Source organism: Xiphias gladius, chromosome 18 (genome assembly GCF_016859285.1).
Source record: "Xiphias gladius isolate SHS-SW01 ecotype Sanya breed wild chromosome 18, ASM1685928v1, whole genome shotgun sequence".
Taxonomy (NCBI): Eukaryota; Metazoa; Chordata; class Actinopteri; order Istiophoriformes; family Xiphiidae; genus Xiphias; species Xiphias gladius.
Window position 1 is genome coordinate 20,164,026 of NC_053417.1, and position 26,209 is coordinate 20,190,234.

The 26,209-nt window shown below is 41.9% G+C and overlaps 4 protein-coding genes across 14 annotated transcripts; 2 read left to right on the forward strand and 2 right to left on the reverse strand.

Moving 5' to 3' along the window:
- Positions 1 to 462: 462 nt before the first annotated feature.
- gp9 (glycoprotein IX (platelet)) lies at positions 463 to 1,885 on the forward strand. Its single transcript, XM_040154047.1, has 2 exons — positions 463 to 651; positions 1,020 to 1,885. The coding sequence occupies exon 2, from the start codon at positions 1,021 to 1,023 to the stop codon at positions 1,645 to 1,647; it is 627 nt and encodes a 208-aa protein (XP_040009981.1). The 5' UTR covers positions 463 to 651; position 1,020; the 3' UTR covers positions 1,648 to 1,885.
- Positions 1,833 to 6,136, reverse strand: LOC120804539 (haloacid dehalogenase-like hydrolase domain-containing 5). 2 transcript variants are annotated; one of them, XM_040154046.1, is made up of 8 exons: positions 5,783 to 6,136; positions 4,735 to 4,944; positions 4,476 to 4,588; positions 4,283 to 4,376; positions 4,164 to 4,197; positions 3,885 to 4,059; positions 3,550 to 3,738; positions 1,833 to 3,064 (listed from the first exon to the last, which is right to left on the reverse strand). In XM_040154046.1, the coding sequence occupies exons 1-8, from the start codon at positions 5,900 to 5,902 to the stop codon at positions 2,668 to 2,670; spliced, it is 1,332 nt and encodes a 443-aa protein (XP_040009980.1). In that variant the 5' UTR covers positions 5,903 to 6,136; the 3' UTR covers positions 1,833 to 2,667. The 2 variants fall into 2 exon arrangements, with proteins under 2 accessions (XP_040009980.1, XP_040009979.1); XM_040154045.1 differs by having other exon boundaries at positions 4,735 to 4,950.
- An 863-nt stretch (positions 6,137 to 6,999) lies between these two features.
- cnbpa (CCHC-type zinc finger, nucleic acid binding protein a) lies at positions 7,000 to 11,402 on the reverse strand. 5 transcript variants are annotated; one of them, XM_040151778.1, is made up of 5 exons: positions 11,274 to 11,402; positions 8,990 to 9,104; positions 8,655 to 8,720; positions 8,231 to 8,429; positions 7,000 to 8,017 (listed from the first exon to the last, which is right to left on the reverse strand). In XM_040151778.1, exons 2-5 carry the CDS (start codon positions 9,099 to 9,101, stop codon positions 7,900 to 7,902), a joined length of 495 nt encoding a protein of 164 aa, XP_040007712.1. In that variant the 5' UTR covers positions 9,102 to 9,104; positions 11,274 to 11,402; the 3' UTR covers positions 7,000 to 7,899. The 5 variants fall into 5 exon arrangements, with proteins under 5 accessions (XP_040007712.1, XP_040007708.1, XP_040007711.1 ...); XM_040151774.1 differs by having other exon boundaries at positions 8,984 to 9,104; XM_040151777.1 differs by lacking the exon at positions 11,274 to 11,402 and adding an exon at positions 11,060 to 11,246 and having other exon boundaries at positions 8,984 to 9,104.
- raf1a (Raf-1 proto-oncogene, serine/threonine kinase a) lies at positions 10,092 to 25,293 on the forward strand. 6 transcript variants are annotated; one of them, XM_040151770.1, is made up of 19 exons: positions 10,092 to 10,210; positions 12,494 to 13,183; positions 16,279 to 16,505; positions 16,673 to 16,785; positions 16,923 to 17,025; positions 17,122 to 17,279; positions 17,456 to 17,545; positions 19,423 to 19,576; positions 20,037 to 20,096; positions 20,337 to 20,361; positions 21,232 to 21,347; positions 21,504 to 21,621; positions 21,808 to 21,892; positions 22,038 to 22,214; positions 22,302 to 22,348; positions 22,475 to 22,593; positions 22,752 to 22,883; positions 23,806 to 23,940; positions 24,041 to 25,293. In XM_040151770.1, exons 3-19 carry the CDS (start codon positions 16,305 to 16,307, stop codon positions 24,179 to 24,181), a joined length of 1,974 nt encoding a protein of 657 aa, XP_040007704.1. In that variant the 5' UTR covers positions 10,092 to 10,210; positions 12,494 to 13,183; positions 16,279 to 16,304; the 3' UTR covers positions 24,182 to 25,293. The 6 variants fall into 6 exon arrangements, with proteins under 6 accessions (XP_040007704.1, XP_040007705.1, XP_040007703.1 ...); XM_040151769.1 differs by having other exon boundaries at positions 10,112 to 10,210; positions 12,447 to 13,183; XM_040151771.1 differs by lacking the exon at positions 12,494 to 13,183 and having other exon boundaries at positions 10,109 to 10,210.
- The last annotated feature ends 916 nt before the right edge of the window (positions 25,294 to 26,209 follow it).

Genomic DNA, 26,209 nt, shown 5'->3' on the forward strand with positions numbered 1-26,209 from the left:
AAACAGTGTCTGCTACTCAGTTCCTTCATGGCTCACCATGTGCTCATACACTTACCTTTCAGCTTTAAACCACTTCTCTGAAGCTGTGGAAGTGTGCCTTTTTTTCTTTTTTTTTCCTTTTGCTGATATTCAGCTTCAGTATCTGTCCAGTCTGCTTTGTAGCTCAAAATTTCCATTAAGAAACCTTTTCAAGCTCATTCAGTATTTGGCTGCCAAAATATCTCATAGGTACATTCAAATCCACATAAAGCTGTACATGCTCTCAGCTGTATTTTGTACCCCCCTGTGCCCTCAGCACTGCAGTGGATGTCACTAATAAACACTGCGTGGGAGAGCTTGAGATAGCCTCTGCCACTGTTTTTAATAGATAAACTCTTATCTCCTGTAAGCAGATGGATTTCCTTCGTGTGAAATGCGCCATCATTGTGCAGTGTAACTGGCGCGATCCTCACACTGAAGTGGGTCTGCATTTGGGTGTGTGATTATTCTAACACATCCGTTACAAAACGGGCACATTGCGGTCAGGAGAACTTTGGAAATACTCTTAAGCAACACTGGACAAGACAACAGGACAACAGTGAATGCATAATGAAATTTCAAGGATGACTGGCACCACAAGTAGTAGCGTCTAAATTGGCTTGACTCCAGGAGGTTGGTTTTTTTTTTTTTTTTAAACAATTTGATGTGGATTTAACTTTGGCCTTTTCACTCAACACTTATCTTTATTACAGCTTCAGGCTGCTCAGGAACATTTCATTTAGGGCAAGCGCCAGAGATGGGGTGTTTTCGTTTATTGCTTAATGTTAATCTTGTCCTAATACACAGCTTTATGTACAAGCTGTGTATTAGGACATTTACGTAATATCGTATTGTAATTTTAGAATACAATATAAGAGCTGCTGAGTGCTGCACTGTAAGCATTCTCTGAATCATCCGCCATGTTTTGTAATAATTTCCCATTATTATGTAAACTGGAAATTACAAGGCAAATAGGGAATAACTTTTTCTTGATCCTGCAGGATGCTCCCTGGTTTAAGGTTAGCTGTCTTCCTCCTCTTGGCCACATCAAGTGCACATAATACTGATCAACTGTGCCTATGTTCGGCCGTCCCTTTTGCTGGTCTGCAAGCAAACTGCAGCTCTTTAAACCTCATGGAGCTGCCTCCTCTGCCCTCAGACATCACAGAGCTCCATGTGCAGGATAATCGGCTCACATCAGTGTCTTCAGGCCTGTTTGACAGAATGGTTGGTCTGAAAAAGGTCTCACTATCTGGGAACCCTTTCCACTGTGACTGCAGGATCCAATACCTGAGGAACTGGTTGCTTAAAAACAGAGCTATTGTTTTAAAGGAGCCCGCCTGCGCCAGTCCAAGCTCTGTGGCTCAGAAAGCCATCACTGAACTCAGCAATGACTACTTTTCCTCCTGTGCCCTGCCAAGCGGTACGGACGGGACTTACGACACTGTGATAGGAGTGATGCTGTGCTGCATCCTTTTTCTGCTTCTGTGGAGTGTAAGACTAGCCAAGACGTCCACCTTTACTCTGTACATAGTTGAGAGACATACAGGATTCAAGGCTGACTCTTTGCGCTCACCGAAGCGCAAACACAGAAGGAGGCTGCACACTGGGTGTTGGAAAAATGACTGAGACCTAATTGGAAATGTCTAGATATTCGTCAGTCTATGCATTATACTTTTCTTACAACTCATCTGTCAGACCTACGGGGCTCTTAAATCGTGCTCTTACAAAAAGACTGAGCTATCTCGTCTTTTCCGATAAGTTGTGGATAATTTCTGGTTGAAAGAAAAACAAAAACGCACAAACAGTTTGCAAAAGATTTGTAACTGTTCCTTATATTTTCTTAAGTTAAGGTATTTACAGTGATTGAGTTACTACAAATGGTCACACATGGGGCGGTATGAGCTACTGATTGGCATTGTACTTGTATCCAGATAAATGTTTAGTTAGCTTTTACTTTTGGAATTAAAATTTCTACATTATAATAAACAGGTTATGGCAGGAAAATATGGTAACATTTAACAAAGATGAAAGTCTCTGATCTGTGCAAATACTGGTCAAGGCTCTCAGAACTAGACATAATGCAGACGGACGGTACTATTAGAGGACAATATTGCACATCAAACAGTTGATTTTACAGTATTACTCTTATATTCATGCATAGATTTTCCAGGATAAATGGGTAAACAAATGACTAAAAATGCATTAATAAAACGTCACCTTGAGAATAAAGGTAAAATGTTACCTGTATATGCTTGTTAAAAACACTGGTAAATTCTTGTAATAAATATAGGATGATTTCAGGATTTGTAATAATCTAAAACATTACTATCATCTAAAAAAATACTGAGTAAGGTCAAATAAGGCAGTTCTTACACTTTTCCTTAACGAAAAACAGGTAATTAAAGACTGTCACAAAAACAATATAAAAGAGGAGTTGACAGTAAGTTACATGATTATTTTTTTCTAAGGTTTGTCTCAATGTTGAAAGATGACCCATAATTTGTCAATGCCCTGTCAGGAGGTTAAACAGTTTCCACAGTGTTAGGCTCCTACAGGTTTATGCATTAAATAGTACACCCAGTTTAACGTTCCATACCTCCTCTACTAGGACCTCCATAATCACACAAAACCTGTTAGCTCAAAACTCTATTGAGGCACAAACTTCTCCTGCTCAAAGATTAGATCAACAGCCTCTGACACATCCTGCACAATGTGCCCTGGTTCCACCAGCGCGGGGTCGAATCTGAAGTCCCGGTGCCCATGAAACACAGTCTCCTTGATGCAGTGGTTTGCATCAGACGGCACCGCTGAGTTGGGGCTGTAGACCCCTGTGCAGACTAGGATAGACTTACAGGAAGTTGCAGAGGGGAGCGCTAGCTCGCTCTCCCACAGGTTGTCAGTCTCCTCCTCCTGGGGCACTGCAGTGGTGGATCCTGTGACGGCCACCATCTTAGCAATGGCTTTGGGGTTCTTTCTGGCAACTCTCTCCTCCAGGTAGCGGTTGTACAGATTGGCGCCATAGATGTCAGTCATGAGGTTATCCCTGAGAAGGCAGAAGGGAAGAGATTACTCAGTGCAAGAACGTTTTTTATTTTCTGCTGCTCTATGCTGCCCCACCCACGGCGGGAGCAATTAAAGCAGTTACACAGAGCCGCCACGCAAACAACTGTACCAGCACAACAGCAACAATTGGGATAAAAAAGTTGAAGTGAAACACGCTAGTACTGAAAGGAAAGTGTGACATCTTTACTGACACACTTTTGGGCAGCTGAAAGGGAGGAGTTCTTTTTTTTTTTTCCCCATGCATTTTCTCACGAAATTATTGAGCAACATCTCAATAAGGTTACCTCCATTTTAGTCTGCAGCACTTGTTCGTGCTCTCCGCCACTTTTCATTACTTATATGTGCACTGTCATTAGACTCCGTCAAAAGTGAATTGTAATCATGATGCAAGTCTTATCATTTCCTTAGTGTATCCCACATGCTGTCAACCACATTTGCAAGACAGAGAGAAACCTGGTGTCTTACCCTATAGCATAAAGGGAAGTGATGGGAAGTTTCCATCGCCGTTGCATGGTCTGGCTTCTGATGAGGTATTCTGCAAAGTGGTAGGTCATCTCACTGGGTTTTCCCATGAGAGCCTCATACTTCAGGTCTTTACCTGTTATCTTCTTATAGATGTTCTCTAGGCACACGAGAAATGTCCCATGGCCAAACCTGAGACAAAATGAGATAGTGGAAGACAGAAAGATCTATCGGCTCGTTCACTTGGCAGCTTCCAAGACTGTGCTTTAGTTGCTAATGTCAATAAAAGAAAATCTTTCAAAATTTTTTCGGCGACAGCACTTATTTCTAAAGGTTACCGTGGAGAATGCGCCTCAGCCATCCACATGAGGTCCATGTTGCAGGCGAGTAGAGGGAGGTGAGGCATCCTTTGGGTTTGGTGAACACTGCCGAGGTTACCATTGGTCAACAGAATGTCAATTATCAGCTGCAGGTTGGTCTCCCATCGAATTGGCTCCCCGAACAGAACCACGGCTGCGTGTGGAATTACGCAGGAAAAAGGTTAATCATCAACGGAACAGATGTTGGTGAGTAACTAAGAGACTGACAGCTACGAAATGAGAGGTACATGTTCTTACCTTCGACCTTAGGAAGGTTGCCAACAGGATTGGACTGAAATGAAAGAAAGCAAACTAAACATGTGCCGTTGAATATGACTAAAGCCATCTAATTACTACCCCAAATTTCAATATCTCACCGGCAGTTTTGGTCTCCTGTTGTGATCCACCATGTCCAGCAAAGGGTATGATTCCCTCAACATATCGATACTGACAACATTCTTAAAGCCCAAACTAGAGACAGCGTGTTAAGGTGAAATAGAGAGCATTATTTAAGGACAACTTTCAATAAATCGTGCATGGAAAACCTAACGAAACAAGAATCCAGGATACTTTTTAGCAATTTCCAGGACTGGTCCTTGTCCTGACACCAGCACACACTTGTCGTGGAACTTCTTGAACATCCTCAGGGGACTATGGGACATAATGACTTGATCTTGTGTAATCTGCAAACAGATCAAGTGTTAGGAGAGGTTAATAGCAGAGGTGACCGGGTACTCCAGATCAACCCAGAAAGAAGTGCATGTTTTATTCAGTCTACATAGAACAATCATAAATCTGCTATAGTGCCCCCAACAGTTTGATTACTCACAGGTACTCCTAGGATGTGAGAGAGCTGGTCTGCTTTAGTTTGTCTGAGGCAGTTCCCTGCATTCGTGACAAAAACAACCGGCACCACAAATTGTCCCCGAGAGTCAACCAACTTCTCAAATGCTTTTTTTGCAGCAGGGATTGGCATCCTTCCCCGGACCAGTACGCCATCAATGTCAAACAACAGCCCAAAGCTGGGCTGTGGCTGTGGCTGTGGAAGGGAAGGACGGGCACGGGTTAATCAGCTAAACTGCATGCAAGAAAAAATCGAAGAGCACAGTTTTCTTTTTACATGTGGAAAAAATACGCAGCGCAGTGTTGATAAAGGATGATGACTGATTTGAAACATGCCTGGTCAAAAAGATCTCAATTAGGGCGAAATGATGATTCACTAAATAACTAACGGGCTTTCATGTGGACGATGATGAAAGAGGAGCAAACAGAATTTGTGACCATGCACACAATCGAATGACTCATTCCCACGGACGAGGAATTCCAAATGATCATTTGTCATGTTCAATGAATTAAGTTTACTTTATAGTATGTGTAATGTCTGTTAACATTGTTTCCACACATGACCGTGGATTTCTAATAACATTAGAGAATCCATAGTGGGAATGCTATGGTGACACAGCAGTACATGGGGGCATTTGGTTACAATGTTAGTATATTACAAATAATCTTGCAGCTATCCAAACAGATATTGTAAAAGAGCTTTTTTTAGTGCTTTTTCCTCAATGCTTTTTTCCCTGTAACTGGGGCTCCCACAACAAACTGGGAACACGGTGTATCGGCGATTGTTTTTTTTTGTTTTTTGTTTTTCTCATGAGGGAAAACACAGTAAGCTACATCTGCTCTTGTCCCTGATGTCGGATCCCCTGTTGTTTCACCCCCGTCGGCGCATCCACATCTGACAAAGTGGCATGCGACATTGGACGCAACGTCGACGCGATACATTGTAACAAAAGTCCGAAACGACGACAGAGTATCGACGTGTCGCCAATGTATTGTTTGCCCGAACCGAGGCGCAGCAACAGCTCGAACCGTACCTTGCTGTTAGACTGAATTCCGCAAAACCCGCACCGAGAACCGACAATCCCAGTTTTTCGTCTGGCTTGACGGTTACTCAGGGTGTACAAGCCCCGGTAAAACGGCAGGAGTCCCTTCATCTCCTTTACTTATCACCGGGTTAAAAAGATTGTTTTTTTTTTAAATTTGAATCAAAACCCCGCATGAGGCATGAGCCGGCTCGCTCCGGCCGTGCTGGCTGCTCGGCTTGATTTTTCTTTTCCTTTTTTCTTTTTTTTTCTCTCCCCCCGATATTTTCGCGACTATAATTTGACTGGGCGAGACCCGATGACGAAATATGAGGAGTAGGAGGGTCTCCTGCCGCGTCGCTGCCGGATGGAGCCGTGGAGCTGCATCTGCACCGCAACCCCCGCTGCCATTTTAGACACCGAGGTGGAGCTTGCCGTTTCCCCCGCACGCACAAGCACCGCTGCGGATCCCAGGACGGCGCAGCGGACATTGTACGAGACCATCGATCACCATTACCCTGATCCACACTGTTTCTTATCACTACAGTGTTCTGTGATTATATATATATATTCATTCCACGATGGGTCGCTCATTTGCAGCACGAGGCACAACATGGATCCTGACGGACCTCCAGACGTAGCTCTCCGTCCTACTCCTCGACTTTTATCTTTAGAACACTGAACTGCTTTGGGTCTGCCCATCTTGTCCTAGTTCAGGGTGGCTAAATTTGCTGCGAGAAACCAGAAGGAATGTGACAGGCAAGCCGTAGCCTTTCTGTCAAGGAGACAGCAGAACGGCCTTTTCCGGTTTTACCCAGCTCGCCGTAAATTAAAAGTCCTCCTCTCTAAAGCCCGCACAGAAAAGTGCGGTTGCGCCAAGATAACGGACGCCCGCGTCGGGGAAAATTTGGCTCGATTTTTAGGGATGTATTTCTGCGGATGTCCTGCCACGACACCGCAACAAAGCACAAACACCAGAAAACGAAATTGTTGTGGACCAAAAAAAATAAAAAAGCAAGGTCCACTTTGTTTACAGTCAGGCTACCTAGGTGTATATATCTGTCAGAATTTCTTGCATTTGGACTTCCTTGAAGGCTCATAGGGCCTATTATACAGGCGTGTGTGTTAGGTAAGCCGTAGCTCAGACTTGACACCTTTACAATATGGACAGAGGACTTGAGAGCAGAAAAAAAAAAAAAAAAAACCTGTAAAAGGAAATTTCACTCAAATCAGACAAAATGTCCTCCCCGTGCTCCTCCAGCTTTATTGATAGTTTAAAATTACATTTCTATTTTCTAGGACTTCAGTTGCACTTTCCTTCCGACTTAAAAACTGAGTACAAGCAAATGGTATTTATACAGTAGTCTAAGTGATATTGTAGAAAAATAACATTTTGATTTCTGTGAAAACATTTTTCATTCCCAAATAACTCCTAATTCTGCTGTTCTGACAACTGTTATTGATGTTAAATTTTGCCAAGGTAAAAAAAATAATAATAAAAAAAAAAAAAATCCAAAGCCATTTTAAAAGGAAATGTCTACCTTGGACTACCAAGTGATATTTAAGTTGTAAACAGATTTCTATAAAAGAACGTGTTTCTTTTAATACCTCCAAAATTTTTATATCTTAGCAATATAACATGTAGTTTGTTATCGCCCTCGTAGCTGCTTGTAGGGCTGAAATGCATCATGTTATGAACTGTTTCCATGTCATACTCTCTTGGCCAACTCATATCCCACTAAAACAAACCAAAATAACCATACATGGAAGTTCGGTTTCTACTTACTCCCTTCTTCTATCTCATTTTACTGAGACTCACTTCCACAAGCTCAGAGGTCCTATAGATTCCCACATGTTAAGTCCCATTTACTCATCTCTGATCACCAGTGGCTTGGAAAGGGGGGTTCTTTAACAAAGCATTATACATAACACCGCTACCAAACTAAAACATTTTTGTATTGAATGCAGAAAGATATTTTTTTCACCCCTTTCATTGTATTACATGTCGAGAGGCTCACTGGCCTGGGACTAGCCTCTGTTAGCCAACCTTTGGCCAGTGAAGAGGATTCAGAGAAAATAATACAACCAACCATCAATCTGAAAAAAGGAGGGGCAACAGAGGGCACTGATTATGCGGTGGCTTCAATGGTGCACTCTTTTGCCAGGTGGCCTGCCTTTCCGCAGTTGTAGCAGTTAGTCTCGCTGGCTTTACTGCAATGCACAGCAACGTGACCAATCTCGCCACACCTAGGGGAGACAAAAGATGTTAGTTTCCTCGGAGAGAGACAATTAAGGTTAACTGACTCAAAAGTGAAAGCTCAATAAGTAACGCAGTAAGTCTACTTTAGGATTATAAACAAAGGACAGGGGTCTAAAAAGGCACTAATTTAAGACATTTTCGAAAACTACTATGGCTACAACACTGCGATAGCAAAAAAAGGACTACAAGTTCACACTCACCTGTAACATTTCACCTTATCGCAAAGTTTCTGGATGTGGCCAAACCCACCGCAGGAGTAGCACTTTTGCTCGTTGGCATGGTCACAGTCACGGGCCATGTGACCAGCTTTGCCGCAGGTGTAGCAGAGCTGCTCCCTCTCCTTTTTGGGCTCCTTGCAGTCCCGGGAAATGTGGCCACTCCTGTGGCAGTTGTAGCATGCTATAAAGGAAAAAAATGAAACGCAAAACACTATCAAAAATGTTTTACTGATAGTTTAAGAAAAGACCATTTGGTTGTTAAATCATTAAATATTACTGATATGATGATCTGTGTAGCACTGAAATTAAAATATTGTAATTACTTCTGTAATTGTGTTGTTATCAAATACCACTTCACACCAACTAAGTAGAAATGAACTAGAAAAAGAAGAATTGGAATACACACCATCCTCAGTTTGGTCACAGTCCCTGGCCATGTGTCCTTGGTCTCCACAACGATAGCAGAAAAGCTCTGTAATGAAACAGACAAATTGTAGTGAAAGATTCAAAGAAGTCTACAGGGTTTAAATTTATGGCTTTAATTCCCCAAAGTGTCTCCCCTCAAAACGAATATGTTACAGTAGGCATGCTGTGCTGAGACCAATCTGTTATCCCAAAACCATAGGTACAAGCGCACGACATATATAAAGTGCACTTAAAAATAGAATAATGTGCAGCCCAAGTATTTTGTAACAATTATCTTGTACTGGGTGTGGTCTGCATAGTATATAGTACCCTTGCCTCGTCCCCGACCCCTGCCGCGTCCACGTGCACCGCTGGCATTAGGGCAATGCTTGATCCAATGCCCAGAGCGGCCACATCCAAAGCACTCGCTGTTGCTGCTCATCTCCATTACCTAAAGAAAAACATTAACACATATCAGTAAACAAAATTCAGTTTAAAATAAAGCCTCTCCTTTCTCTTCTGAACTCACACACCGTGTACACTGGACACATTTCAGCTGTTTTCCAGCTGCCCATCTTACCGGGATTTCACACCAAAGACAAAAGGGAAGTCAATCCTTTTCAACGAGAAATGTGGGTATTAGCTTGGCATGCACCATCTTCATTTCCCAAAAGGTTTTGTGCTGACTTAAATGAGCTCTGAACCTCCGCTAGACATGAGCTGCATGCATGGGCATTCTGGCAGACAAAAAGTGTTTTGTTGATGGCAAATTTAACTGCTTAATCATACTTGTCACAAGCAATTACTGAGGGATCGTGGTTTATGTTTTCATATTCAGCATTCTGATTCAAATGAAGCTTGGCAAGTGGCCTCTCGAACAATTAAACTGCTTAGCATGATGTTAAAATCTAAAAACATTAACATGGCACGCTGTTCTTTTCGTTGGAAAACTAAATCTGTTTAGACTAGTTACAAACACACTGACATAATGCGCTTTGGCTCTGCCGCATACACATTATAGTATTTGTCATATTTGGTGTGAAAGCCTGTTGATCAACTAATCTGACGTTTTAATGGATGCAGCTGTTTACACCAGCGCAAACCGGTAAACGAACAGCTGGTGCGCCGCGAGGTTTTTGTGGTGCAGCCAGTGTACACATGGTGTCATCGAGAATGACCCGATCACCGATGTAATCAAATAACCATGCTTGTCCAGGGCTTTCAATTTGTCACTTGTGTACCATTTTAGAAAAATATTCTGTCTCCAATGATTTTTAGCACAGTTTTCTCCATGTTTGAGTCAAATTACAATACACAACTAACACATCAGCACTGCAAGAGTCAGTCTAGCATAATGACTACCGGGGGATCTAATCTACAATCAAACAATGGGGGGGGGGGACATTTTTCAGCTGTGGAGTCTATAACAATCGCCCATTGGACTACGACTACTTACTAATCTAACTTACACGATTTCGTCAATGGAATCATGTTGTGATCGCCATAGGCCAAACTTCTGTTTGCTGAAGGTGCTAAAGACATCAAGTCAGGAAGAATGTGAGTTAATGAGTAAATCAAGGTCCTTGCAATGAGTGCCCAAAAGAGGCCGTAGGATGACAACACGCGGCAGCTAGGTTTAACTGAATTTGGTATAAGATTGCCAGGGCTAACTTGTTGCTTCTAAATCGTGTAATGGTCATCCTAATGTCCGCCGGGCCTCAATTTACAGCTTACAAAATAGTGAATCGCTGACTAGCTGCTGAAATAATAAAAGTCTCTCCTGTAGCCACATGAGAACTCGCTTCCACCGGAGCCTTTCACCTAAAACTACGGACAGCTGGACTTAGCTTATCTTCCATGACTCTATAATATCGCGCTCCACGCCGCTGACTACCCCAGAAATGGCCATGAAAGCATGCCGTGGATTCTATGCTAACTCGGAAAGCTAATTCCAGAGGGCAGTCACATCGCTTCGTGTTATGTTGATTTAACATCTGCTAAAACAGCGAGCCCCAAATCTAACCAAGATTAAGATAACTCAGCTCGTTTTAAACCGTTTAAGGGCCATCTACGCTGCGTAAATAAACCAAACAGGATTCCGACCTGTTTTTGCGCTTGCCAAATAGAATCAAATGCCAAAGGTTGAAGCTACGCTAACGTTGGCCTAGTCACGTTGAATTTTCTGCGTACTCGCGAGACACTCGTACTGCTAGCTAGCACATGCTAGCACACCACCTCACGATCGCGATCAAGAAGCACGGTTCAGTCGACGATCGATTTTCTTCCTCCAGAAAGAAAGTTTGAATCCGACACTTACAGCGATAAAGGTTCACCGTAGATGGTTTCTGACGGGTATTCAAGTGAATATACCGTAAAAACAAAATTTCCCGCGCAGGGCGCACACACCAAAGTCGTTGTGACGAGCTAACGTTACCAGGCCGGACTGAGAACCCGATGCTCCAATAGCGAGACCAAACAAAACCAGTGCGTTTTCACAAAAGAAAACCGACCAAACGTCCCATTTTCCGCTATAATTAATTTTAACATGACATAGTCTCAAAGTTTGCAGATATACAATATCTACAGACTAAATAAATTTTAATCCCGTTTTATTGCTTACCTTGCTGGCTACCTAGCTATGTCAGTGTTTACGCCTCCTTCTTTGCGCTACATGCGGTGTGACCAGGAGTTCCTGAATTGTCATTCAGTAAAAACCTGCGTAGTCATTGGCCACATACTCCGAAAATGGCCAATCAAACACGAGAATGTCTGGACACCGCCTCTATGAATCAGCCAATCATGGTTATGGAATGATCCTTTTTCCCTAAAGCGACTGACCTTATTTTACCGTCTTTCTTTTTAACCACTATTATTGCCGCATTAATAGCAAGATATTCACATTACAACCGGTAGTTCTTCTACTACTACAAAGACTACTACAAATACTTTCCAAAAATTAAAAAAGGGATATATATGAGCCACAAGATAGATACGGTGCATAATATGTTAATGTTAAAATTTTAATAGGAATTATGGAATGTTTCCATGTGATCATTATTAATTGATGCGTAACCTCAATTTATTCATGGCAATTCATTGAGATTCAGAAAATTTGCGTATAAAGGTATAGGTTTTTGTGAGCAATATGATGTGTGTAGTAACCTCTCTGATCTCTCTAACAACCAATTTCAGCCAGTTTTATTTAATTAAATTGTCTCAGAAGCACCTTTGTTAGTAGGATTAGTGGAATAATCTGTATAGAGATTTGTGTATGTGGTTCTCAGCAAATTACACCTCCATTACTGTCACTGTTACACTTAATTTGAGGTAAAAAGCATATTTGCAGTCTGAGTGAAAAAAACTAAAATACATCAGAATTTTTTGAGCAATGAGCAACATTAAAATTATGAAAAAAATATTTTAACCTATTGGGTCATAGTCATTGATAATGGTGATGGAGTCTGATGGAAAAATATATCAATAAAAAGGATATACTTAAGAAAGTGTAGAGTATTTTTTTAAAATCCATTTTGCACTTCTTAAACACACGTGGAGTGACAGTTTTAATCTATGTAGTCTTTTGCCCCAGAAGCTAGACTAATAAAACAGACCTGCAGAAAATGTATGTGCAAACTTTAATCTAAATCCTGAGAGTCACTGAAAGAATCTGGAATTGAACTGAGAGTGTAAAGAGGCCTAAAATCATCAGTGGTCAAAACAATCAAACTGCGGTGTGTATGTTTTTTCAAAACGAGTGACTTCACAAACATGTCACTGTATAACCCTGATGCAGACCCTGCTTTTTTAACGAGGCTGTATTGCATCACATTCTGAATACAGCGGGACCGACAGGGGCAAGAGTCCACGGGAGCTGCGAGGACCTCAGCTATCCGGCCTGAGTGCCCAATCAGATCAATAAGTGAGAAAGGACCGTTCGTCACAGTCTTAAGGTGGCTCGGGCTCTGAAGCCCTGGGACGGCGATTTCATTTCTCCCGCGGTCTCCATGTTCTGTCTCGCAGCCTTGAATGCAAAGCCAGGGGGGAAATACAGCAGCCTCCGCCGCGTAGCTTTGAACCGGTCGAGACGTCCACCGCCGTAATATCCCGTGCTGACTGATACGCGGCGGCACTGCTGCATGAAGGGCCGGAGCACCTTAAAGCGCCCAACAATGACAAAGCCCTGCCCTCATCTTCACAGAAACAGTATTTGGTATTTCTGCTATTTGCTAGATGGGATATCTGTCAGAGGCCATTTAGAGACTAAGCCGTAAAGTTACACGGGGAGACTTGCTGCTAAACAGGGCTAGAGAACCGGATTTCTGGCTGAAATCGTCTGCTGTTGCTGCTGCCTCATGGAAACAATGCATGCTGAACCCGTCAAGACATATTGACCAGGGTGTTTTGTGAGGCCGTTTTACTCTCGGATGGTGTCAACCCCAGCTCGTTGAAAAGGGGACCTCGTGAGCCCTCTGTGATTGGGGTTACCTCGGGGGACCCGGACTGGGATGCTACAGAGATGGTGAACACATGGTGAGTGTGGAGGGTACGGTTTCACGACGGCACTGCTTCCCGGGCCGGTTTGGAAGAGAAGAAGCTGGTGTTTGAGCCCGTTCCGACGTTTAGAAACGTTTCAAATCCATTTAAACTAAAGGATGATGCATTTCTGTCAATTAAAAAAAAACCATCTCGACTTCATGTGAAACTTTTTATTTCTGACTATAGCCTACATGCCATACCACGAGTTGACTCTTAATTGCCTTTTTGACCAGTTGTCTAAAATGTAACACTGCTGTCATGAATATCGGGGAGGCTTCAAAATGATTTACGAAGGCTTCCATGTTGTGCTGCTCCCTTTTCTCCAGACGATGGTGCACTTACAGTTAATAATGGTTTTCTCCTCTACTCCAAACCGGTAGTGGGCCTTTGGTTTTTTCTTTTTCTTTTCAAAAAATACTGTAGCAATCACTACTTTAACGACGGCGAATTAAAAACTATAATAATGTTTCATAAGCATCAGCCTTTGCGAAAAGATAATCATTGGCAGTTTGAGGTCCTCGGACTGCAGTCTCAAGGGTGCAATAAACCACAGAAATAGACTAAATGTAGTATATTTGTAAAAATGTTACCATATATTAAGAACCTGACATTTTTACAAATCTACTGTGGATTTTTTTTTTTGTTATGAGAAAAAAACAACAGTAACACCGAGGTGGGAGGGCTTAAATTTGTGCTATAGTTGCGCAGTGTGAGTGATGCTTGCAACTCTTGTTATGACTGCAAGGTCCTGTTTCAATCACTGGCGTCAGGCGGACGCACGAACGACACCAGCTCAAACCTCTTCGCCTTCTCAGGAACAACATAAATATTGATTTGAAAAGCGAGGCATTACCGAGGATCTCATGTGAGTTTTAATTTGAAAGTGCTTCACGGGACTTAAAGAGTATCCCTCGTCGTGTCACTTTGAGGGTCCGACGGATTTTTTCCTACTTACCACGACTGGGAGATAAAACTTTTCCTCCTATTATTTTAAGTGGCTCGTAAAAGAGACCGGCCTATGACCTCGACGTCTTACAATACTGCTGCATTTACCGGTTACAAGCTTTTTTGATACTGTTTCGGGGTTTTTTGGCGAATTCGACTTTTTCCTCTTTTCTTTGAATGCGTTGCAAATATGATGATGTCACCGACGCCAGTTTTTCCTGAAGTTATGGCGGAGCACAACTTTTCTAACTCCTCTTGGTAAGCATATACAGGTTACGGGCTCCTAGCATTGCTACTCCTTGAATTACGTTTGAAATGCTAGCTACAACTGTTCAGCCGCTTCTCCGTAAGGCACACGACCGAAAAAATGTATCGTTTGAGCAAGTGAAATTTGAATGGAAGGTGAATAGAGCTGTGCATTGAAGTTTAACGATATAGCTGGCCTCTGAGGGCCTACAGGCAATTCCACAGTTTTATATCTGGATCTGCCAGGCCTTCATAAAACATACGTAGGTACCAATAGCTTCTGTACTTGTCACAATCGTGCACACATTTCAGTAGTAGTCCTGTCTTGTAGTCATTTCGGTAATTAGTTTGATTTAATTGGGAAGGCGTTCAAAGTCAGCTCAATGAGTCTCTTAACCTAACTCTGCCAAAATATGCTAACCTGCTGACATTGATCTCCCCTACATTTCTGACTTTGAAGACTTCAGTCAAGTCACAGAAACTCTTATGTGGATGCAGCACTTCCCGTGGGGTTTCAAAGCTTAACGTGTTATGTAGACTGACCATTTACGCAGAACAGATCCAAGCAGATGGGAGTAAAAGTCTAATTATTCTGGACTTGACATTCTTTCTGTTGATACCCTTTTCTGGATGGATCACAGCTTTTGTTTTGAACACAATTTCTGCAGCCCGGTGGGACGGTTGGAAGACCCACAGTCCTCCAAGTTCCTACTTTTGTGTTGTAGTGACATACTGGTATGTCTGCTGTGACAGCTAACCACTAAATGCAGTAATCATCTCTTTAGTGTCAGCAGCTATTTGAACAAGACACACCAGAGATAATTAAAAATTTTTGCAGGAGAATTAGTGAAACTTCTGTGTGTGTGTCTGTCTGTCCGTCTATATATATGTTTTATATTTATATTATATTTAAAATTTTTATATTATATTTAGTTTGGTTTACCGGTATTTTTAAGTTATTCTTTTCCTCTATTTTTTTATTTAATTACACTTTGTGGGGTTTTTTTTTTTTTTTTTTTTGTCCTCTACTGTATGTTATTAGCTGGTAAGTTTTAACTGTCCGCTGTCTGACTGTGCAGAAGACAGAGTCTGATGAAAGAATATACTGTAAATAAAACAACTTACCTCTATGTTTGCCCTAGATTCTCTCTGTTTGAGTGAATTAATTTGTCTACAGTGCTCTGCTGCTCCCTCTCAAATTGAAAAGAAAGGAAAGTTGTCACAGTAGATGCCACTTTTATGTCAAAAACCTTCACATTTGGCATTCTATAAACAGCTAGTTTAATAAGCACATTAGATCGCTAAACAGGTCAGAATGTAGATGTTCTCTTCACTGGAAATGGCCCTAAACATGCAATCATCCAAGAGGGTTGTAGTTGTAGTGAGATTATGTTTGGAGAACACATCCAATAAATCCTCAATACCATTAACCCAAATCTATCTTTGTTTCGCTTTATTCTTCTCTGCTGTGAAAACCTGACACTATTGGAATCTATTGTAACTGACATGCACTCAACCCAAGCACAGCTGCTTTCTCAGTTAAAAAGATTTGAAGCCACTTCAGGGCATAGTGTTTGATACTCCAAAGATAGATTTCGGAGAATCAATTTAAACACTTACATGCCCTCAAAAATTTAATGGTTGAGTGGACTTAATGACTTTTTTTAATGTTGGAAAACATTTACATTGTATTTCACTTACACTTTGGCACCGAGTCTGCACACCACCAATATCCTTACAAAGAAGAAAGAGAGCTAATGTAATATTAATTAAGTGAAGTCATTAAGTCAGTTGGTGATGTTTGCTTTCAAACATTCTGAGTACTAATAAGTGTGTGTGTGCGTGCGTTCGTGCATGCATGCGTGCGTGTGTTTTTTGTTTTTTTTTGTTTTTTTCAGACCATTGAGAGCACTTGGCTTTACTAATGGAGCACCTCCAGGGAGCGTGGAAGACTCTGAGCAACGGCTTCGGAATGAAGGACTCTGCATTTGAGGGCCCGTGCCTTTCACCTACCATGGTGCAAGGCTTTCCCTGCCAGCGTCGCTCCTCAGATGACAGCAAGATGCCCGACTCCAAGACTAGCAGCACTATCCGAGTCTACCTCCCAAACCAGCAACGCACTGTGGTGAGTTGATTTCCACTGCAAGTAGAAGATTTCCAGACTTCCAACAAGGCCTCAGAAATACTCAGAAATACCGCATTGGTACACAGTTATCTAAAGGCATATAGAGCTGCTTACATCCTGGCAGGCAAGAGATGAATTCATGTTGGGGTTTTTTTGTTGTTCCTCAGGTAAACGTGCGACCAGGTATGACTCTGCACAATTGCCTGATTAAAGCATTAAAGGTGCGAGGTCTGCAGCCTCAGTGCTGTGCCGTCTTCAGACTACATCCAGGACAGAGGAGGTGAGCTCAGGACTGTTGTGGGTTTAAAACCAGAGAAATAAGATAAGAGTTTGTACAGATCACATTCTTACTTGCTTCAGTTATATTGTTTCCTTTAATTTCCCTTCATGTAAATATTTTGTCTGTTTTTGTAACAGTAAAAAATTACGGATGGATTGGAATACTGACTCCACCTCTCTGATTGGGGAAGAGCTGCTGGTGGAGGTTTTAGATCATGTTCCTTTGACGACGCATAATTTTGTGAGTACCTGAAGCATTTACAATATCGTCAAGGCTCAACGTGTCACTGCTAAAGAAGTAAATGCCATTTTTTTTTTTTTTTTCTGTCATTCTCAGGTTCGGAAAACATATCTGAAGCTGGCATTCTGCGATATTTGCCAGAAGTTTCTTTTGAATGGCTTCCGTTGCCAAACATGCGGCTACAAATTCCATGAGCATTGTAGCACCAAAGTGCCCACGATGTGTGTGGACTGGAGCAATATCAGACAACTCCTGTAAGTGTGTTCAGGTTGAAATGAAAGCCTGATGTCAAAAGGCCATCGATAACTTGCCACTACATTCTATGACAGTACTTTTTAAACGTTACAGATGGTATATGATTAAGCATCCACACACTCTGATGCACCATATACTATCAGCTATAAACTGTCTACTTTTTATTTGTTTTCAGGCTGTGTCCAACACCTGGTGAGAGTGGTGCCCCGTCACTGCCACCGCTGACATCCCGGCGAATGAGAGAATCCCTAACACGGTTTCCAAGGTGAAGCAAAGTTTTTATCCATGATCTGTCCATGAGATACCCTCCTATTGCTTTTATTTTAATGATTTTATTTTTTTAATTATTACCCCCCACACACACACACACACACACACACACACACACACACACACACACACACACCTCAGATGCAAATGATGGATACATGCACAAATAAGACAACATTGTGACAACATAGCATAAAAATGACCACAAAATATAAATTACACGATCTATGGTTGGGTATTGGGACCTAATGATCAGGTTGCTCCTTGGACCAACAACCCATGGTAAAAGCAGGAAGTAAAATATTTTGGCTGAATGTATCTTTTTTTAAGTCTTTAGTTTTTGTGGATTGCTGGCTAATGAATTTTAGGTGTTGGATGAGCATATTGTACATAGGAATTTCGAGATGCATTTGCAGCTTTAGATACTCACGACCATTGTCATTTTCTTTTTTTCGTCATGCTTGGCTGCATAACAGCTGTAGTTATACATTACATATACATTTACTCATTTGGCTGACGCTTTTATCCAAAGTGGCTTAGAAGTGAGGGATAACACTCAAGCTTCAGTACAGAAGCAGACCTTGGATTAAGCACTAAGTACTAAATCTGTTCAATAAGACAAAGTGCAAGGAGATCAGGTAAAGAAGTGCACGGTAAGTGCTAGTTAGGCATGTTAGGGTGTTAGAGGTGTTTGGAGAGTAGGTGCTCTCGGAAGAGATGAGTCTTTAAGAGATTCTTTAAGATAGAGAGGGTCGCCCTTGCTCTGATAGCATTTGGTAGCTTGTTCCACCATCTGGGAACCACAAACTAGAATGGCTTGGGCTGAGTACATTAATCTTAATTGAATTAAATCCTGTTTTTAATGAGGTCCTCAGCTTTATGGGGGCTTACCAGTTCAAGGGCGGATGTAATGAGAGGTGTGAAAAAGAGCCTGTTGTTTCAGGAGCCCTTAAAATCGTTAAAAAGCACTCTGAGATGCCAAATCAGCACTCACAAAGTATCAAGCTGTTCCATGCAGAGCAATCTCAAGTTTTGAAACATAGTTTTGTGTTGCCAAAAGGGGGATTGTTCTCGAGGAGTGCACTCCATGGTCATAAGTGTGATGTCATATGATCTCTGTTTACATACGTCATTCAGCTGGAGTTCCACTGTTCCCATTGTAACCAGCAGCTACAGCACAGTGCAGGTACTAGTCCACTAAAAGGACATGTACCAAGACCTTTGACTAAATTTAAAGCTGAAAGTTTTACTTATTGGCGCCAGGCACAGTTCTTGTTATTTTGAATATTTTAACTTGTTAAAATTAGATTTTGTGCTCGTAAAAGTGAACATCTCAAGTCAGACCAATATTTGGATTGTTTGGAGATTAACATATTTGGCTGGTGAGCTTTGTACTCTTCAGTCGAGCCAATACTGATCTTGGCAAACATCTAGGGCACAATAACTCTGCAGTGTGACGTTAGCCAAAAACGGGGTAAGGGGAAGGCCACAATAAAATTAACCTATAACGACTTCCTCTTAGTGCTATTTTTCAGTTTTGCTTTATGGTTGGTTTTTTTTTTTTTTTTTTCAACATATAGCATGCTTCAAATTAAGTTTGTATGTGTGGTAAGAGTTTGTTGGTGGCACCATGTAAATAAATGATTCTTGAATGGGAAAAGTGAGAGAAAAATGACAGAAATGAAACCAGAAAGCCCCTGCACCAACCATCACCACCACACCCACAGCAGCCCAGTTTTAAAGAAGTTACAGAATACAGCATCTGTTTTTTGTTAAATGTCAGTGGTGTGTGCCCTTTTAAAGCAGTGACACAAGATCTAAGCAAATGATAGCTGCTCAGTCTTAATATGTGATGCCTGATCGCCACTACAGCTCAGCCCACCGATATTCCACCCCTCATGCCTTCAACTACACCACGCCCTACCCACCCACAGGCGGCGGTCTCTCCCAGAGGCAGCGCTCCACTTCCACACCCAACGTCCACATGGTTAGCACTACCCTGCCTGTAGACAGCAGCATGATTGAGGTAACTACACACCATACCGGCCCCTTGGGTACTCCTGTAGGTTCAGGCAGCCACTCCTAAAATATCTCCTGCTTGAGAGTGATCTTGCCCTCTAACGTACATCTCAGGCATTCCAACTATCCTCGCCTTGCTTTTTTTTTTTATCTCTTTATCTACTTCTCTGTTAAGTAATCCACCTGGGCAGGGTTGAGCCTGTTTTGTGGCATCTTATTTTAGCGATTTTAAAATGTGTGACACTTGACTTCCCCCTGTTCAGTTCTAGTTTCTGCTTTTTCACTGCCAGTGTTCTTGCATAATCAGCTCACATTGTTGCATGCTTTATAGAATATTTCCCGTATATTCTGGTCAGGTAGAAACCTGAGCATCACTCTTGTCATTGTTCCTTCCTCACTTTGCTTTACTGTGTCCCTTTCCCTCCTGTCCTCACTGGCCTGTTGTATTGTACCCTGTTGGGGAGTAGCTAGAATGCCTGAATACCTCCCCCAGCTCCTGGTGCCATAGATTCTGGCTGAAGAGGAAAGTAGGTATTGTGCACTTCTCCCAGTCTTTTGTTGAGGCCTCACCTGAGAGTCCAGAAAAGGTTAGAAAGCAGAGTGTCTGTGTGCAGTCTGAATGGCATGCCTTGCAAACGGGCTATCTGCATTCACATCTTAGTATTGAAGTAAAACCACAAGTGACAGCACAGCATTTTGTTCACTGTCTGAACAAGCTGAAAGAACTTTTTTTTTTTTTTTTTTTTTTTTTTTTTTGGTCTCTCTAGGATGCAATGCGTGATCATGACTCGGGTAAGTGCTTGCTCTGTATTTCGTTAGCTTCATGTCATGCACTTTTGTGCTGCATCACACCTTCTCCTTTCATCCTTGACACAAATCTCCCCCTTTGATTGTGATTGAATTTAAAATAGAGTGGTTTTCAAATTCAAACTTCTCTTTGTGAATTGATTGTAGCTATTCTCCTCCCCCTCCAAAATAGAAATTTCTCATCACAGCATTGGACACTGAGGTCTACCCATGACATTTAATAGTCATCAGAAAATAGCTAAACAGTAGAGGGTAATAATGTGAGATTAAGCTGGATGTAATAGGCCATTAAACAAGAAAAAAGGCTCTACGGAGACTTTTTTCACAATCTTTATACATTTTTTCCATTCCAATGGTTAGTTCTGCACTTGTGCATCATCAAATGTGACATCCCTGTCGGAGATTTATTTTACCGTTGCCAATTATAGCTCTGATTTTAGAGGTTGAGAATGATACAAAGCAAAGCGTGAAAGGGGAGAACTGGGACAAAGTAAAAGGTTGTGACCCTAATTTTTCCATAATCACCATATAGTCTATTGCATAGTGTGTTTGCCTTTTTGTAGTGCATGCCCGAATGTCTAGAATTATTATATCCCTCTTAGTTGTATCCTAAAAAGTCATGTACAGTTGATGGTCACTAAATGAGCACTTACTGCCATTATGCATTGCACCGACAATGAAAATGTTGCAAATTTAGATGACATGAGTAGTGTCGATATTTTGGTTTTGCCATCTGACACACTGTATAGTCCTCTACATAGAATTCCCAGTACAGTGTATAGTAAATGATTGTGGACACAGCCAAAGTCTTCCATCCTGAATCCCTTGCTTCTCATCCTTTTTGTATCCCTGAAGCGGGGAGTTCTCCCAGTCAGAGCCCTACAGGGTGGTCTCAGTCCCAGTCCAAAGCCCCGGCACCTGCCCAGCGAGAGAGGGTCCCGTCCTTCAACACACAGGAGAAAAATAAAATTGTAAGTTCTATGTCTTGTTTATTGTATATCGAAATTCTAAATATTTGCTGGCCACTTTGTGCAATCTACCCTAGAGAATATTGGCTTTTGATAACCGCTTCCATTTAATTTGTGTCTCTCACATCAGTTGTGCCTTTTTGATTTCTGCTCACACAGAGGCCTCGGGACAAGCGAGACTCTAGTTACTACTGGGAGATTGAGGCCAGCGAGGTTTATCTGCACTCCCGCATCGGTTCAGGATCCTTTGGAACTGTATACAAAGGGAAATGGCATGGTAGGAATGCATTTCACATGGGGCAGGGCACTTTCAGGTGTAACTACCAACACTTTCACATTCTCAAACTACACTTAAGACTTTGAAATAAGTTAATTGCAGATGATAAGTGTGCGTGCAGCATTGCTTTTCATATGAGCTTACAGTAGATTTTATGTGTAGCTGAGGAGAGCATTTTTGTTGTAGGCGATGTAGCTGTGAAGATTTTAAAGGTGACTGACCCCACACCAGAGCAGTTCCAGGCATTCAGAAATGAGGTGGCTGTCTTGAGGTAAGAAATACAGTTTTAGCCATCTAAAAGCTGGCGTTTTCAGCTTTTTTGACACTTGCAAAGTGCTTGGTGAATCATCTTCAACATAAACTTTTATCTTATCTTTGTTTTAGTGATTTCCTGTTCCCCACTGCCTCTGTTGCAGGAAAACACGACATGTCAACATCCTGTTGTTCATGGGCTACATGACGAAGGACAACCTGGCCATTGTGACCCAGTGGTGTGAGGGCAGCAGCCTCTACAAACATATTCACGTCCTGGAGACGAACTTCAAGATGATCCAGCTCATAGACATCGCCAGGCAGACAGCTCAGGGCATGGAGTAAGTCCTAAAGTATGTAATTTTACCAATAAATGAAAAAAACAAAAAACAAAATGATAGCTCATCTAATTTCTATCTCATTTTCAGCTATCTGCATGCAAAGAACATCATTCATCGCGATATGAAGTCCAACAGTATCCTTTTTATCAACTGTTCTAGAGTGTGTACTTGCACTGCATGGAAGATGGAGTTAAAAGCACTCAATGTATAATAAGTTTCTTAAGCATGTTTTAGCTGTAAATTCCTTGACAGTGGTGTAGACATCTTCTTGCATGAAGGGCTAACAGTAAAAATCGGGGACTTTGGTCTTGCTACAGTGAAGGCCAGGTGGAGCGGCTCCCATCAGGTAGAGCAGCCTTCTGGATCCATTCTCTGGATGGTCAGTAACATAGCTTAAATTTCACTACAGAAATAAGACAACTACATTGAGAGACTTGAGATGTGAAACATCATAAACAGACAAAATAAAGAAAATAAACTAGAATATGTCCTCCCTTGTGCTTATGTTTTTCTTTTTCTTTTTTCGTATGTCCACAGGCTCCTGAGGTTATCCGGATGCAAGATAACAATCCCTACAGCTTCCAGTCTGATGTCTATTCCTATGGAATTGTTCTCTTTGAGCTCATGACGGGAGAGCTCCCATACTCCCAGATAGCAAATAGAGATCAGGTAAAGTCTCATCATTTACACATGGCATACTGTATGTCGGGCAGGTCAGTGGAAATGCATTTCATGCAAGTGATATTAAGAGGATATAATGAGACTCACCGATTTTTGTCCTCCACAAACTCTGTAGTTGTTTTGTCTTCCAAAATAAATTTATAACAAACTGGAGGCTTGCAAGAATTTGCTATCTTCTTAGATTTGGTCATGTCAGACAGAGCTGTAACCCCACAAATGAGGCACATGTCTAAGCTCTGGTCCTCGCCTGTATCCCAGTGCAAGGCTGCAATCCCAGGCCAGAAGGTGGTGGAAAGACACTGTGTTGCTGTCTGAAGGGGGTTGTGGAGCTGGCTTAAGGCCCACCATGGAACAGAGGCGGGTGCCCTGGAGCCACTGGCCTAATTTTAGACCCCGTAACACAACCCTGTACGTGTGTGAGAAAAGGGGTGCATGGGTGCGCGCATATGTGGTCTGTGGTTTTTCGTCCTCGCACAGGCTGCAAGACCTTATCTAGATCGTGTCTGGCTCCTTGTTCATTTCAGTTTACGATCTGTATTCAAATCAGGCTAAAGCTGCTGTACAAAGTGTGCTCATAGGTGCTGTTTGATCAACTGTTGTACCCCTAGTCTCCTTGATACTGTAGAACGACTTTGTACTCAGCTGACCTGGCAAGCACATAGAGTACTCCTACCATCCTTTGTCTGCAGCATCATGCACTCATACCTTCACAATAGCTGCAGTGTTTTAGATGCCTGTCACCTTAGACTCACTGGCCATATTTATAAAGTATCTCTGAGGTGGACTGCTGATTTTGGATTGATCAGGTGTCTCCTACTGTCACACTGACTTGGACCAATAGTTCAACTCTAAAATATTTTAGACACACTCCCTCGGTCTCATCTGTTCTTTGTGACCCCCCCCCCCCCAGATTATCTTCATGGTGGGAAGAGGCTATTTGTCCCCAGACCTCAGTAAGCTCTACAAGAACTGCCCCAAAGCCATGAAAAGGCTGGTGGCTGACTGCATCAAGAAGTCCAAGGAAGAAAGGCCGCTCTTCCCACAGGTGAACTACTTCTCTTGGTGATTGTAGACATCAAGCTGAATGAGGAGTGCTTTGTTTAACTAATCTTCTAATTTTCTTCTCATTTATGCATTTTTTTTAGATCTTGTCCTCCATTGAACTTCTCCAGCATGCCCTCCCTAAGATAAACCGCAGTGCCTCAGAACCGTCCCTGCACAGAGCCTCTCACACTGAGGATATCAATGCCTGTACTCTGACCTCCACCAGACTCCCTGTTTTCTAGAGACTCAGACAGCACTGCCCCTCCTCCTCCTCTTGTTACACTTGCCATCCTCTCCCTCTCTGAAATATCCCAAATAGTCCAAATGCTCAGTACAACCAAAATCTCTACATACAAATGCACATATGTACCTAAAAATGTACATGCAATCATACATAAACCCATGTTAATCAATAAAATATGTAGGGAAAAGAGGAGGGAGGGAAGTGCAGAGAGAAGTACATCTGACAGTAACTATGGAAGAGTGAGTGGTGATGGATGGCAGTGGGATGTACACATGAAAAGGTTGGCAAAAGATGCATGGAGGTGGTGCCTTGCTTATCACTGCACGTATTAAGAAGTATGCAGAGGCTCTATGGCGGCAATGCATTTGGTAAAATTTGTAAATACATGCACGCACACCTACCTAAGACAGCGATGAACAGACATTGAAGGAAGCTCAAGAGAAAGACGGATGTGTCTCTCTTGATTTGGGTTCTGTGATGTGAAGCACACCCTTCTATTTGGTTGCCCTGGTGTCTGATGAAGAGGACCTTTAAAGCTTACCTGCCTTAAGAGGAAACAAAGCCTGGACTAAGATCTTGCACAACTTCATTTCCTCTTGTTATCACAAACAATGCCGTTGGATGTAGTCCATTTAGTTGCACAGTAGTAGTTGATTTTACATTGTCTTAAATGATAATGAAGTAGATATGGGAAATTGTTGTCTTTTTTGTTGTTGTTGTTGTTGTTGTCTTTGACTTCTTTTTATTGTCTTTATTTTTTGGGTCTTTTTGGAGGAATTATAGCCTTTCAGACAGCGAGCACGAGTGATGATGGAAAACTTTGCACATTTTAGCAAAAGCAATGGTTATGTTTCAGCAGTCTACACAATGGTTTCATAGCTCTGAGTAAACTGATCTGTAGATACCTACACATTCTCATCAGTCCTTCCATGGGTAGGTTGTTATGAGCTGGACATTTGGCGGTTGTCTTAAATATTTAAAATGATTTGGAAACTAATTTGTATTTGTTTATCATGTCTCTTTCAGGAGGTTAAGCCTTTTATTGTGAACTTGGTGAGAAAGTTGTCTATTCAATATTTTAATAAAATTAAGTTAAATTTCTTTGCCAGAGAAGATTGTATTGGTCACCTTTCTTATTTATTTAGGAAATACACTGATTAGTCAAGGAATATTATATTGATAATGTGTATCACTTGATCTTCATTTTAAATGCAGCAATGGACGCACGTGAGATGGGCAGTTGACATCAGATTATACTGCTTCTCTTCTTGTTCACTAATAGTACAATCCCACACATGTGCAAGACTTTGTGGCAGGGTGTAATGTTTGCTGTAGCAGTAGCAACGTGGTGTAACCTCCGAAGGGGATCCAGTCCAAGACACGCCACCAGGGGATTCCACCTTTGGCTGATGCCCCGGTGCGCTGCATAGCCACTGCTAAGCAAAGTGGAACAACAATAATTCAGCAAGGGAGGGACACGGTGGAAAGAGAGAGGACAGTTATATTTTGTTTTAGTGTAAACATCCAACGTGTAGTTCCTGCTGGGAAGGACCACTTGACTTGGTTTAGTGCCAAGTGCAACTTTATTGTAAATATAAATGAAGGAAATCGTGTTTATTTTTCTGTTTTATGGCTTTTTGAACTGTGCCTATGCCAAGAAACACGATGGAAGCTTTTTGAGTGCTTTATCTCATTTGAGTCACATGTCTCAATAAGCCCCATCACAGGATAAAATAGGTCTGATGTCACCAAAAATGGGGCAACACAATAAGAGCAAAGCCATCGACTGACCACTAGTCGTCTATTTTTACAGCAGTTTTGCCTTATGTGTTTATCTGTTCTATTTCTGCGTTCTGACAAGCCACAAAGGCCGGCCAAAATGAAATCAACAGAGCGTCGTCCTACTTCCCCTGCCTACATTAGCTCCATCTAGTGGGTGTTCCCTCATGACGCGTGTCAGCCTGCTTCACAGAAGACCTGCATAATAATCGGTGGTGTGAGGAAAAATTCAGATCCTTTACTAATG

What these genes read in the sequence shown, in the direction of transcription:
- LOC120804539 (XM_040154045.1), bottom strand. Translation starts at nt 5,902, where the DNA reads ATGAAGGGACTCCTGCCGTTTTACCGGGGCTTGTACACCCTGAGTAAC. An exon ending in GAATTCAGTCTAACAGCAAG is followed by an intron (nt 4,951 to 5,782) that starts GTACGGTTCGAG and finishes CGTCCTTCCCTT; the next exon opens with CCACAGCCACAGCCACAGCC. An exon ending in CAACCTTCCTAAGGTCGAAG is followed by an intron (nt 4,060 to 4,163) that starts GTAAGAACATGT and finishes TTCCACACGCAG; the next exon opens with CCGTGGTTCTGTTCGGGGAG.
- cnbpa (XM_040151774.1), bottom strand. Translation starts at nt 9,101, where the DNA reads ATGGAGATGAGCAGCAACAGCGAGTGCTTTGGATGTGGCCGCTCTGGG. An exon ending in CTGTGACCAAACTGAGGATG is followed by an intron (nt 8,430 to 8,654) that starts GTGTGTATTCCA and finishes TTTCCTTTATAG; the next exon opens with CATGCTACAACTGCCACAGG. An exon ending in GATAAGGTGAAATGTTACAG is followed by an intron (nt 8,018 to 8,230) that starts GTGAGTGTGAAC and finishes TGTCTCCCCTAG; the next exon opens with GTGTGGCGAGATTGGTCACG.
- gp9 (XM_040154047.1), top strand. Translation starts at nt 1,021, where the DNA reads ATGCTCCCTGGTTTAAGGTTAGCTGTCTTCCTCCTCTTGGCCACATCA.
- raf1a (XM_040151770.1), top strand. Translation starts at nt 16,305, where the DNA reads ATGGAGCACCTCCAGGGAGCGTGGAAGACTCTGAGCAACGGCTTCGGA. An exon ending in CAAACCAGCAACGCACTGTG is followed by an intron (nt 16,506 to 16,672) that starts GTGAGTTGATTT and finishes GTTGTTCCTCAG; the next exon opens with GTAAACGTGCGACCAGGTAT. An exon ending in TAGACAGCAGCATGATTGAG is followed by an intron (nt 19,577 to 20,036) that starts GTAACTACACAC and finishes GTTGGGGAGTAG; the next exon opens with CTAGAATGCCTGAATACCTC.